Source organism: Bactrocera dorsalis, chromosome 5, assembly GCF_023373825.1.
Source record: "Bactrocera dorsalis isolate Fly_Bdor chromosome 5, ASM2337382v1, whole genome shotgun sequence".
In the NCBI taxonomy this organism is placed as follows: domain Eukaryota; kingdom Metazoa; phylum Arthropoda; class Insecta; order Diptera; family Tephritidae; genus Bactrocera; species Bactrocera dorsalis.
Genome location: NC_064307.1, coordinates 25,863,195 through 25,876,205, shown reverse-complemented (window position 1 = coordinate 25,876,205; position 13,011 = coordinate 25,863,195). Strand labels below are relative to the sequence as shown.

General features: G+C 34.8%; 2 protein-coding genes across 2 annotated transcripts; one reads left to right on the top strand and one right to left on the bottom strand.

The window, feature by feature from the left end:
- Window positions 1-1,422: 1,422 nt before the first annotated feature.
- LOC105225594 (40S ribosomal protein S17) lies at window positions 1,423-2,209 on the top strand. Its single transcript, XM_011204124.4, has 3 exons — window positions 1,423-1,572; window positions 1,705-1,856; window positions 1,917-2,209. Exons 1-3 carry the CDS (start codon window positions 1,570-1,572, stop codon window positions 2,158-2,160), a joined length of 399 nt encoding a protein of 132 aa, XP_011202426.1. The 5' UTR covers window positions 1,423-1,569; the 3' UTR covers window positions 2,161-2,209.
- Window positions 2,210-3,823: 1,614 nt separating this feature from the next.
- LOC105225593 (eukaryotic translation initiation factor 2A) lies at window positions 3,824-9,552 on the bottom strand. Its single transcript, XM_049456903.1, has 6 exons — window positions 9,394-9,552; window positions 8,502-9,302; window positions 7,697-7,866; window positions 7,440-7,615; window positions 6,677-6,948; window positions 3,824-5,156 (listed from the first exon to the last, which is right to left on the bottom strand). The coding sequence occupies exons 1-6, from the start codon at window positions 9,437-9,439 to the stop codon at window positions 4,747-4,749; spliced, it is 1,875 nt and encodes a 624-aa protein (XP_049312860.1). The 5' UTR covers window positions 9,440-9,552; the 3' UTR covers window positions 3,824-4,746.
- Between the last annotated feature and the right edge of the window lie 3,459 nt (window positions 9,553-13,011).

Genomic DNA, 13,011 nt, shown 5'->3' with positions numbered 1-13,011 from the left:
AATATTTCAAAAAAATTATATTTATTTCCACTATTACAAAGTGAATATGTGCAAATTGAACTTCATTTCTTCAAAGAAAATTGATGACCTTCATGAAATACGCTTATTCGCATTATTTCGTTATAATTTCCATATTTGTACCAACAGAATTTCTATGGCATATACATATGTATGTATATTATTTCTTCGGCATATTTGTCTGTATGTTTACGAAAGCTAATGCGAGCCACATACATATGTACATACATTCATAATAACAAGTGACACACACATCTCCGTTGCCACGGACAATCAAAGTGCCACAACATTGTGTTGTTGGTAGAAAATCCGAGCTGTGCCGAAAGAAACTAACAAACGATCGCCGACTGTTACCGCTTCCCTTGCTGCTCGAACAACTTCGCCAACAAGCTATCGTATACATATATGTATGTTTTTGTATGAGCTTGCATACATATTGACGCTGATTTTTGCGAGCCACGGAAAAATATTTTTTATTGACAAATATTGTAAATCGACAACAGCTATGTTGCCACTTTTCTCACGACGATGGCAAAAGCTAAAAATCATAAATTGAACAACTCTCTGGTGTTTGTTCTAAGAAAGAAGTGACCAAGAAAGAAAAGCGGTTGTTACCTGGCAAAGCGTAAAAAATGAGATGTGACCTCTATTTTGCTTTGTTTCTCCTCTCATCGAACATCAGAGCAAAAATCTAAAACAATGCGAAGCAAATATTTTATTTGAATCAGATATCAACTTTTTATGCTTTGATCAGCAGTAGTTGCTATTTTTATTGTTGCTTCACTTCGTTGTGAATGGACAATTAGAGAAGAGCACAGTCGTTTCTTCTTTTCGCTACGTGGCGCCAATTGGAGATTCCAAGCGAAGCCCGGTCCTTCTCCACCTGGTCTTTCCAATGGAGTGGAGGTCTTCCTCTGCTTCTCCTGGCGGGTACTGAGTCGAATACTTTCAGAGCTGGAGTGTTTTCGTTCATACGCACAACATGACCTAGAAAGCGTAGCCGCTGTCTCTTAATTCACTGAACTATGTCAATGTCGGCATATATCTCGTACAGCTCATCGTTCCATCGAATGCGATATTGATATTGATAACAAATATGTAGAGAATATCTTTAAATTATAAACAGAATCTTTCGTACAATGGAAAGAAATGAATCTGTTAGTACATATTTATTAATATTTAGTTAGCATTATTTTTTATCTTCTGCAATGTAAAAGAAAATTATTTGGAATTTGATATTATCATTAAAATAGCTAATTCGCTAAAAACATAAAATTTGGTTGCTTCTTTATTAAATTTAGTGTTTAATATATTTACAGTTCACCATATATTTGGTATGTGTGCATGTATAGCTGGTAACGAAAATTCTTTAATGAATTGGTGTTTCGGTAGTTGTGGTTTATTGGGATGTGTGATAACAGGCAACGGTCTTGAATTGTCTGACGGAAGTCTAACAGAAGCTGAACAGTGTGAAATATACGTTTTGTTGGTGGGAATTATTCCACAACCTACTTTTGGTTGGTATTGTTCTTTTCCGCTTAATCGTTCGCCATGGTAAGAGGATTTTATGTTTTAATGTGGTAATGAAATAGTGTTTTTTTTGTAAAATTATTTTTGAAGTATGACTGATACAAGCATGGCATCTTTATTATTAAATTTCTAATTCCTTGTTTTTGCAATTTTTAGGGTCGTGTTCGAACTAAAACAGTTAAGAAGGCCGCAAAGGTCATTATTGAGAAATACTACACGCGCTTGACGTTGGATTTCCACACAAATAAAAGAATATGTGAGGAAGTCGCTATTATTCCTACAAAGCCATTGAGGAATAAGATTGCTGGGTAAGTCTTATGGCGTAAACTGAGAATAACGTTGTACTAAATATCCTAATTTTTTTTTAGATATGTCACACATTTAATGGGTCGTTTGCGACACTCTCAAGTTAGAGGCATTTCCATAAAACTGCAAGAAGAAGAGCGAGAACGTCGTGATAATTATGTACCAGCTGTATCTGCTTTGGAACAGGACATAATTGAAGTTGATTCTGACACCAAGGAAATGTTGAAGCTCTTGGATTTCCACAATATTCGTGGTTTACAATTGACTCAACCATCAACCGGTGGCGCATTCAACAGAAGAAATTAAACTTGTGTTTTAGTGAGAACAAAAATACATTTGTAATTTAACAAAAATATTTTGTTTTTAATTTTTGTATAGGAAAGTGTCAGTTTTATTCTATATCCCATTTACTTCTATTATATTACTTCAGCGAAGTAAACCATTAATAATTTTTTGTGAGCGTATGTTGCTGGTTAGAAATATATGTATATGGTTATAAAGACTCGATGTTTACAAACCAGATTAATATCGTCACCTTAAATGAAAAACAACCTTTCAAAAACATTGAATAACATTTAGTGAGAGTTGCTATATTAGATGCACATTTCTTACTTCTAATTAAATAAGAGTCACAAAATCTTGTTTGCTGTAATTTTTCTATAAGTGAAATAGGTATGTTTTAAATTTGGTTGTAACAAAGAATCTTTTCTAATATACATAAGTTCCGACCACACGTTGCTTTTGCTCACATTCTTATCAGAGGATGTAGAACAGAGAACACAAAACTGTATAGAAGTATGTAAAATGTCAAAATCAGCTCCCAGTTGGTTGTAAGAAACGGGAATGGAACCGAATAATAAATATAAGCTGGATCATTAGTAATAATAAATGCACATACATATGTGTGTCTGACTTTGTCAAACAATTAATTCATACTCAAACTTACATATATGTATCTTATTAATATTACTTATCTCACACGGCATCGTAAGTCAATATGCCAAAATTTACAGTAAATCACACAACATTTTGATTCATGAACGCAAGCGCATACTCAACAAGCAAAGTTGATTCATTCATTATATTCCACGCAAAAATAAGTACATATATGTATGAAAGTATTTGCAGACAAGCAACCGTGTCGCAATTACAGTTATGTACTTGCTAGAACATCCTCAAAAGCAAACAGTATCACATTTCATTGACTATTCACTTGCTTATAAGCGTCTTTTCGCGGCGATGATAAAATCTAAGAATCATACATAAATTGAACACTTTCAAGTGTTCCTTTCAAAAGAAAAAAGTAAACCTCGCAAATATAATTGCTTTCGCCGATTTAAAATATTTTTCAATTTTAAAATAAGTATATCCGTAACTCGCAAACATCTTCGTCGAATATTTCGTCGATCCTTCGAACGAAAGGCCATTCGCCGTTGTAATAATTGCCTTTAATAAGTATTGAAAAAAGATTGATTTCTATCACAATTTTATTCTAAGACAAAATTTGAAACCCTTAGTGCAAGAAAGCCCTAACGAGCTATAGGAAATACTAATAACAAAAGATGAAAATGTTAGGAAAGATGTAATAACTTTGGGAGCAGAGACTCCAAAGCGCCAGCCCTTGTTAAATAAGTAAACAAAAACAAATCTAAGGTAAAGAAAGAAATGACTCTTGCCAAAAAGATCCTGGGATGTCTGCCGACGAAAACATACGAAAATAATGTTTGTATCAATAAGAATTTTAATAACGAAGATATTAAATAAAAAAGAAATAACTGGATGAACATCTACAGCAAATTTTTTAAATAGGCAGTTTTTTCATGTCCCTGATTACATCTAACCCCGTGAAAATGATTATTAAATAATGGCTATTATTCACGTCCAGAAAGGGGTTTATACATGGCTTGCTTACCGATTTTGCAGCGTTCATAGCGTAAGCTACTCCTATGACAGTAAAACAAGACGCTAATATGTTTTACAGAATTGAGCTTTTATTATTTCATAAAAATTAAGAAGTTTCTTTGCGCATACTATTAACAAGTAATTCAGGCGGTTTACTATTTTGTTTTTGTCAGTTATTATTATTTGTTGCTCCAGTTAATTTCCTTTTGTATTTGATTGAAACTCAAGGATTGGCCAAGTTAAAAACTGAATTAATGTATTTTTTTTAACGCATTAAACTTGTAATCGCACGCGATTTTTGTCATTTACATATCGTCGCCTAAAAAGAATAGAAATAGAAACTACTCATATTGAAATAAACTTTTGTTTAGGTTATAATTTAGTTATATCAGATAGCAGAAGGTTAAATTTTTTTTTTATGGTTATTTTACATTTTAAACAACGATAGGCTCCATTAACGTTAAAATTTTGGCTTTAATTTAATCTATTATTACACTCAAAAATTCGACAAAAATATTAAATAAAATATTGCGGAAGTGTTATAAAACGTCAAATTATACAATGTATCGGTTTGCAATGTGATTTAACATTGCTTACGGATGTTGTACAAATACTGTAATCAATCGATGCTTTCCAGTAGTACATTGACGATGTCGGCCATAACCTGCCATATGCCAAACGAATAGTTTCTTATGAATTTCACGGTGCTACTGCACGTACAAACGCATATTTTAAAGAATAAAGCCGCATACCGAACATAAATTTATTGTCAATAATAACTGTTTACACAGAATATAGATGTTTCTATTGTTTTGGAATAAATACAATATGTTTTGTACACTATCAAACAAAAAGTAAATACAAAATAAAGATTAATGCTTAATCTCAATTTTCCATTTACATATTTGCAATCCTAAAAAATTTTGAGATAATTTGAACGGCATGGATATTGCGTGGCAGTTAAAAAATGTGGTCGGTTTCAGATGTTATCTATGCGGTCAGCTTTAATATCTTTAATTCCTCCAAGAACTTAGCCTCCATTGAAATTTTATTTAGTTGATTCAACTCAAGCGTTTCACCTTGCTCTTGGCGCAACTTCAGTTTTTTAATGTCGGACAATTTTTTTGCAACGTGCCGAATTTTTTTCTCTTTCTCTGGGTTTGGTTTTTTTGCTGATTGTATTTGACCTTCTTGACTATTTGCATCCGTTTCCTTGTTTAATGGTTGCTTTGCTTTGAATTTCCGATTTTGATTATTCAAATGCTCATCATTTAAATTCGATTCGTTTTTAAAATCTTTTTCGGCACTTGTTGCAGGCGGCGCATTATTTCCAAGGACCACGTCTTTCTTATTTTTTATCCTGTTTCCTTTCAAACCGCCTTTTCTGCCAACTGGGAAACCTTTAAATATAAATTATATTATTATATAAAGAAAGCATTATTTTTATTTATGTAATAAATGTGTAGAAACCTTTGACATTTTTTTTAACTTGAACCAAAATTTTACATATAAAACTGAAACATGATTTTCTAGTTAATGCAAAGATATAGTTTTTAGCATAGTGAAAATTAAATTAATGAAATTTATAGAAATCCATTGATTCCCTACGAAAAGTGTTAAGTCCATTTATAGAAAGGAATTTCTGAACATAAACTCCAATTATTCATTAATTGTATATTATAAAGTATTCGCTAGCTAAAATACTAATTAAAAGTCTGTCAACGCAATTAGCCGATAATTAAATTAAATATATTTGGCTGTGAAATTAGTGTTTGTTTTACTTTAATGTTTTGACCTTATTCAATTAAATTAAATTAAAAAATAAGAGGCGCCGATGTTGGGCCACAATAATATATAGCAGCCATAAAAATCGAACTACGAAATACATGGAAAACTTTTGTATTTATCTTCACACAATTTAACATGGATGGCAAAAAAAGTGAAGACAAGTTCGTAGATGGGCGTAACTGATCCACTACTCCACCCATAAAACGCCATTAAACGAAAATCAACTAAGTGCTTAATTTAACACTAAATTAAGATATTACACCGTTATTTGACATAGGCCCTCTAAGAGCTTTAATTTACATATCTTTTGAGCACACCAATCTACACTGTAAAATTGGATGATATCATCGCACACTCCCCATCTCATATAACGGTTCTGTTAAAAACAGAGGCACTAAATTTTACACCTGGGATGATACAAGAGGACTTCGTAGGAGCCGATGTCAAAAATGGATGATGGGTGCGGTACCGCTCACTTTTTGGTGAATAGCTACATATATCTCAGAACCTACTCGACCGTTATTGACCAAATTTGGTATATACCTTGGCATTCTTATGTCCCAGTTCTAAACAAACGAAAGCAGACTATATCGCTCAATAGCACCAGCACACCTAATCCTGGATTGCTCAGCAATCTGTGGAAAAAGGCTCAAGGCCCTGGATTCCGTATATACCAGCAGGAATCACATCACCTCACTGGCGCCCGGCAAACTACTGGAACTGTTCAGGCTACTGGGGCTCTGGGAGGTCATGTGATATAGGGGAGGACACAATAGACCCTAGGTCGCGGTGCAGAACCTCAAATTTTATTCTATTTCTAGGTCGTTTCCTAATAATAGTGTACCTAATTGAAAGATTGTCGAACTTCCAGTTGATACCACATATACCGGCCAATGTGAGTTATCTTAATAAAATTGAGGGAGTGTGTTTCTCTAATAACGATGCATCTTTGTGACTAAAATCAGGTAAAAACTCAGCCTAGATCCCATATAATTAACAAACATTATCCACCTGAAGGTATTGCTACATCAATCATAAAATTAGCTAATGAATAGATTTACTACTGTTTATTCTGTAATTTCTACCTTCTCTTGTTTGTTTAGAAAAAATCATTAAGCGATATGAAAATTACCTGCTTGTGTTGAATTAACTTTAACTTGTGAACGTGGCATAAATTGTTCTGGGTCTTTTCCCTCTTTGATCATTCGAAGATGAGGAGGAGTGTATGCTTTTTTACTTGCTTCTGGTAAACTCGATTTAATTCCTTCAGGTTTTATTTTAGTTATCACGGGTTCCGCAAATTGATTTTCGGGATATTTTTGCCATTCAATTCCCAAAAGCTCTTGCCCTTGTGGCCATATAGTTTCATGCACTAATGATCCTGAATAGTGATAAACCTTAAACCTAAAAGTAAAGACAATATATAAAGAAAAGATTAATAAAATTTTTTTAAGGAAGTTAGTTGGTAGACAAAATACTGTTTCTGATGTATGTATTTATTTAGTGAAATATCGATAATTTCAAATTTTATTTTTACTCTCAAAATAAGAAAATTGATAAAATTTAAATCGTTTGAATTTGTAAGTTGGCCGACCAGATGGATCTGTGCGAGCTCTTGTTCAAATCGAAAAACACGATGTTTTATTTTTAACTTCATTATATGATTAATTATGCATTACACATACTCGTATATTTCAATACAAAAACAAAATGTAAAATATTAATTCAATATTTTTTTTTTAATGAATTAATTGTAATCCCGATTGTATGAGGAAGATCACTGATGCGTAAAAATAACTTCAATCAATTTTCCAATTGCAAGCAATCAAAAATAGTAATTAGATGTATGTACATACAAAATTGAGAAAAGCACGGAAGTGATCTAGTTTACGTACCCGTTGCCTATCCGTAGTCTTGGAGCTGTTGTTGCTGTAGCAAAGTACATTCCATTAGGGTTCCATTCAAAGTATGTTGTATCAGGGCATTTTATATTTGTAACGTTTTCTTTTTTCTTAATATCCCATATTTCAACGTTTCCCGGCAAATTACCAAAACCTGCTAAAGCTAGAAGTGCAAAGTAGTTAAGAAAATCTAATATTTAAAGATTAAATCACAAACACAAGTTATATAAAATATTTTTGAAAAGGATATGATTTCCGAATGAATTAAAATAAGCACAATTTCGCGGACCCTCTCCGAAGTCGAAAATAACATCACATTTCAAGTTGTAAAGTGCTGCCTTAGATGGCATAAATCCGTAAACCACAACGAATTCAGTTGCCTTTGGGCTCCATTTAACGCAATGAACAGGTCCTTCTTTTGCTGTAATATAAAGAAAAGTCAAAATAAAAATATTCTGTTATTCCCATTCGCTTAATTTTCGCAAAATGTCATTTAGTTAGTAAGAATATGTAGAAGTAAATTCGATCATTTACTAAATTATATCTACCCATTCTATGAATGTTGATAACTGAGATATAACAATTATAATGCAAATGACAAATACGTTTCTGAGTGTCTGCAAGTGTGAAAAATACATAAATACGGACGAACGAAAAACTACTAAATTTTTAAGCTTTCACCGCGATAATGCACAGTAAAACAGAAATAGTCTTGTTTACCGCTACATTTATTGAATCGGTAAATATAACGTACTTTTTACCAGGACATATGATATTGGACCGTCTGAGTCCTTAGTGAGTACAAAAACAGTAATAACATATGCTCGATCCGAAGGTCGTTCATATGAATCATTTTTCACCATGGTTATTTCCAAACACCTCTGACAACGAATTCAGAATTAAAATATGTTATAATAGATTCAAAGATATTATGTCTTTGTCACAAATCTATTCTAGAAGAGTTTCATGATGAATAAATAACGTTGCCTTACCGATTATATGAGAAATAAGCATAAATATAATATATTCATTTTCTGGTAATGGTATATTACTTACATAAAGGTACAGAGCAAGAATCCCCCTTGGTCGCCATAAAATGTAATGCTTGATTTCCATAATATGATGCCCCACTTTTATCAACTTCTGTAGATGTTAATAGTAGAATCCCGGATCCACGTTTGTTCCAAAGTAAATCAACACGATCAGCTTGGAAAAAACTTTTACAAGCAATTGCTTGGTTAGGTGAAAGCGAAGGATATTTATAAAGCTTGCACATTGACGGTCCTCCCTTACTACCAGGTGTATATACCGCAACATAAGGTGGGCAAGCTCCTGGGGACAATGACACCACCGCTCCTCTGTTACCACCAATTTTGCGTGTATAGCGGTGAAAACTCGTAATATCTCCTGATATCTCATAAAACAGTGCTTCACCACCTATAACAATGGCCAAAAGTGACTCGTCAGACGACCATGACGGCTCCCAGTCAGTAGGATTTTTCTGCACAGTAGCAAACACCTCCAAACCAGAACTAAGTTCATATATGAACATATTAGATGAACCCTCTGGTTTGTCTTTGGTAATAGTATATAATTCCCATGTTGCTAAGTAATTTCCAAGCGGCGAAAATTTGAGGTAGAAGGCTTTTGGACGTGGCAGTGTGCATTCAATTCCCCAATCGTTGGTTTTAAGTACTTTAATTTCAGTTCCATTTGAATAAGCAAAATATCTACCATCCGCACTAAACGATATAGATCGACAATTTTTGCTGTCTTCTTTTGGAAGATTTGGTTTATACGCATATTGTAAACTCAAGTTTTCACACGACCATACTTCCACTCCAACATTAGAACGAACTAAATTGAAATCATTGAATCAATTAGTCATAATTCAGATATGAATATCACATATATTGAGGAAATTCAATGAAATCCGGAAATTTCTTACCTGCAAGTGTTGGGCAAACAATAGAAGCACCACTGTCCAAAGCCATTGCCAAATTCTAACCTGAATAAATGTTTACACAGTGTTGCCAAGCAACTCCGATAAAATTAGCAAATATGGACACATATGCCCTTAACAAGGCATCTCGACAGGCAATTGATGATTTCTGAAAATGTGTACTGCTATTAATATTGTCACCGTATATCGCATGTATAACAATAACAATGTAAATTTATATCTTGATATCTGTTGCTACAAATAATCTGGGAGAATTTTAATGGTGGATTCACATAGAACTTTTGCTATGCCTTACTATAAAAAATTTGCTTTAGCAAAAAATTTCCAATTTCCAAGAAACTTTTGTGTGAATACTCTTCTTTATTGGCGAAGACACCGCTTACGCGATTATAGCAGAGTTAACAACAGCGCGCCAGTTGTTTCTTCTTTTCGCTACGTGGCGCTAATTGGAGATTCCAAGCGAAGCCAGGTCCTTCTTTACTTAATCTTTCCAATGGAGTGGTGGTCTTCCTCTGCTTCTCCTGGATGTACTGAGTCGAATACTTTCAGAGCTGGAATTTTTTCGTTCATACGCACAACATGACCCAGCCAGCAAAGCCGCTGGCTTTTAACTCGCTGAACTATGTCAATGTCGCCATATTGCTCTTCGTTCCATTGAATGCGAAATTCGCCGTGGCCAACGTCCATACCTCTGCACCATATAGCAGAACGGGAATAATGAGTGACTTACAGAGTTTGGTTTTTGTTCGTCGAGAGAGGATTTTACTTCTTAATTACCTACTAAGTCCGAAGCAGCACCTGTTGGCAAGAGTTACAATGCGTTGGATTTCCAGTCTGACATTGTTGGTGTGTTTATACTGGTTCCTAAATAGACGAAATTATCTATAACTTCAAAGTTATGACTGTCAACAGTGTCATCGACATACCTCAGCAGTTGTACACTCTTATAAAAGATTGTACCTGCTCGATTAAGTTCTGCAGCTCGAATTATTTTCTCCAGCAGCAGTTTTTTATCGAACGGCTCGGAGAGGTTCTTCCCGATCCTGGACCGAGCTTTTGGTGTTGCTCAACGTCAGTATACACAGCCATATTAGTTTTTCGGGGATACCAAAGTCATAAAGGCAGCTCCTTTTCGTGCTGTCGAAAGCAGCTTTGTAATCGACGAAAAGGTGGTGTGTGTCGATTCTCCTTTCACGGTAATTTTCCAAAAATTTGGCGCATGATGAATATCTGGTCGGCTGTAGGTTTGCCAGGTCTAAAACCACACTAATAAGGTCCAATCAGTTTGTTGACGGTGGGCTTTACTCTTTCACACAATACGATCGATAGAACCTTATACGCGATGTTGAGGAGACATACCCCACGGTAGTTAGGCATCGGTCACTAGATCCCTTTTGGGGGTTCTACAAGAGTATGATCCGGTCTTGAAACCTTCTGTAAGCCGCCGCATTTTTTCGTAGAATTTTCGAGCATTACTTCTTTCGGCCAGCTTATCAAGCTCTTCATACTCACGCATTTCGGCCTCTTCTTATCTATCCCATCCCGCACGTGTTGTGGTCGCTCGTAACGTTGGGAGGTAGGCAGCCTGTTTTCTCTCCGCTGCATGGTTTAGGTTGCAGCTGTACGTAAGGAATTTGAAATGCCGTCCCACAGTTCCTTTATACTGAGTTGTTGACGAGTGCTCTCAGAAATCAGGAGTGCAAGTCGAGTAGAAAATCGTCCTGTTGTCTGTTGTGATTGCAGCTTCTCGATGTCGAACTTTCCTCGTGTTTGTTGACATGCGTTTTTTGCTGCACAGAGGCGGGTGCGTATCTTGGCTGCAATAAGATAGTGGTCCGAGTCGATGTTAGGACCTCGGTGGGCACGCTTCTAAAACACTGGAGATGTTTCTTCCGTCTATCACTATATGATCGATCTGGTTGGTGGTTTTTCGATCCGAAGACCGGCGGAGGCTTGATGAATTTTCTTATGCTGGAATCTAGTGCTACAGATAACCATATTTCGGGCGGCGATGATAGCTGAGTTTGGTAGCCGCATACAGAGAGATATCCTCGATATATGCCCCCGTCGCTATTCCGTAGCTCATTTTGAACACGTCGGTATTGATTGATACTAATAACATTAAAGAATTAATATGGAAACTAAGCTATACAAACGATGTGCTTTCTAGTAATTAAATCATGTAACCGATTGAGACCTGTATAAAATAAAAGAGCGAATATCAGTACTGCGGACTTTAGGTATTGAAAGTGCATTAACGCGAGATAAGCGATACGAGAGCTATACTTCCGTTAATTACTTATTTTACAACTTTTACTGCAACAAGTAAAAATTGTAAATAAAAGCAAGTAAGGAAAGGCTAAGTTCGGGTGCAACCGAACATTTTATTCTCTTGCAACATGAAAAAAACCAAAGCCAGGGAAATACTTTAAGGTGTAAAACCAATCGTATAGAATAAAGTCAGTCGGATGTTCGAAAATAATGATATTAAGTAGATACATATATAGGGGCAAGGCCAAGTTTTCGCTCAATTTTATTTATTTTAAGCACAAAGATACACTCTTATGAGTAAAATATACTCTCCCATTTTCATTGAGATAACTCGCAACTCGGAAGTTCGAAAATCTTTATTTTAAGTATATGGGCGATAAGGTAAATATTGGTCCAATTCAACCCGTTATTGACATACAGACATACCTTTTAAGAGAAGAATTATCCTTTAATTTCAGTTATATACATCACACATTAACCGAGGGTCTAAATATTCGGTACCTAGGGGCTTGAACCGTTTTGATTGGACTTAAACAATTTTTGGTCATAAGGTGGCCTACTCTAAAGACATTATTTTATCCCGTTATATTAATTGCTTCTTAAGTTTATGTACTAGAAACTGAACGAATCAAGTGGAATTTAAAATTGTGCTACATGGGAAGTAGGCGTGGTTGTTGTCCGATTTTATACAACAATTAGGTGAACAAAACTAGAATATTCTGTAGCAACTGGTCGCAAGAGTAAAAAATGCACACAGCTTTTATTCATTCCCTGTATCTGGATATCTGTATCCCTCATCAAAAATCCCATCCCTTGGAATTTTTTTTTGCTTATTACTACATTTTCATAATCAAGATGTCAAAAATGGAAAAGTTTGTAAGCTTCGACGGAAGAGAATTAATCAAATGTTGGTAAGTACTGAAAGCGAGAGGAGCACATAACACATTAACACATACATACATAATACATAATTTCCTCTTAATAGATATGATAACATATCTAAAGGCGGAGTGAATATTATTATTTTGAGTTAAACCTTAAAAGAACTGTTTATTTTGAAGGTCTTTTCAATTAATTATTTTAAATCTCTCTCCAAAAAGTGTGTTAAAACTTTCCATTGTCGGTTCCATGGCCGCCCTATTTTCGAATTGGTTGAAGAAGTCCAGACTGAACCTCAAACGATCAGAGTACCGCAGTCCAGACTAGAACAAGATGTCTCCTGATGTCCCCCAAACTAACATTTACATAAAGGAGATTAACACTCTTTCATCAAAGAAGTTTTTGCCATTCCTTTAGTTACCTGCCGCTACCCATGTAGACGAAATTGACAAT

Excerpts from the sequence above, each read along its gene's own strand:
- LOC105225594 (XM_011204124.4), top strand. Across the intron at positions 1,857-1,916 it reads TTGAGGAATAAGATTGCTGG|ATATGTCACACATTTAATGG; the intron begins GTAAGTCTTATG and ends ATTTTTTTTTAG.
- LOC105225593 (XM_049456903.1), bottom strand. The coding sequence starts at position 9,439 with ATGGCTTTGGACAGTGGTGCTTCTATTGTTTGCCCAACACTTGCAG. Across the intron at positions 7,616-7,696 it reads ATTTTAATTCATTCGGAAAT|CTTCTAGCTTTAGCAGGTTT; the intron begins CATATCCTTTTC and ends AACTACTTTGCA. Across the intron at positions 5,157-6,676 it reads AGTTAATTCAACACAAGCAG|GTTTCCCAGTTGGCAGAAAA; the intron begins GTAATTTTCATA and ends TTATATTTAAAG.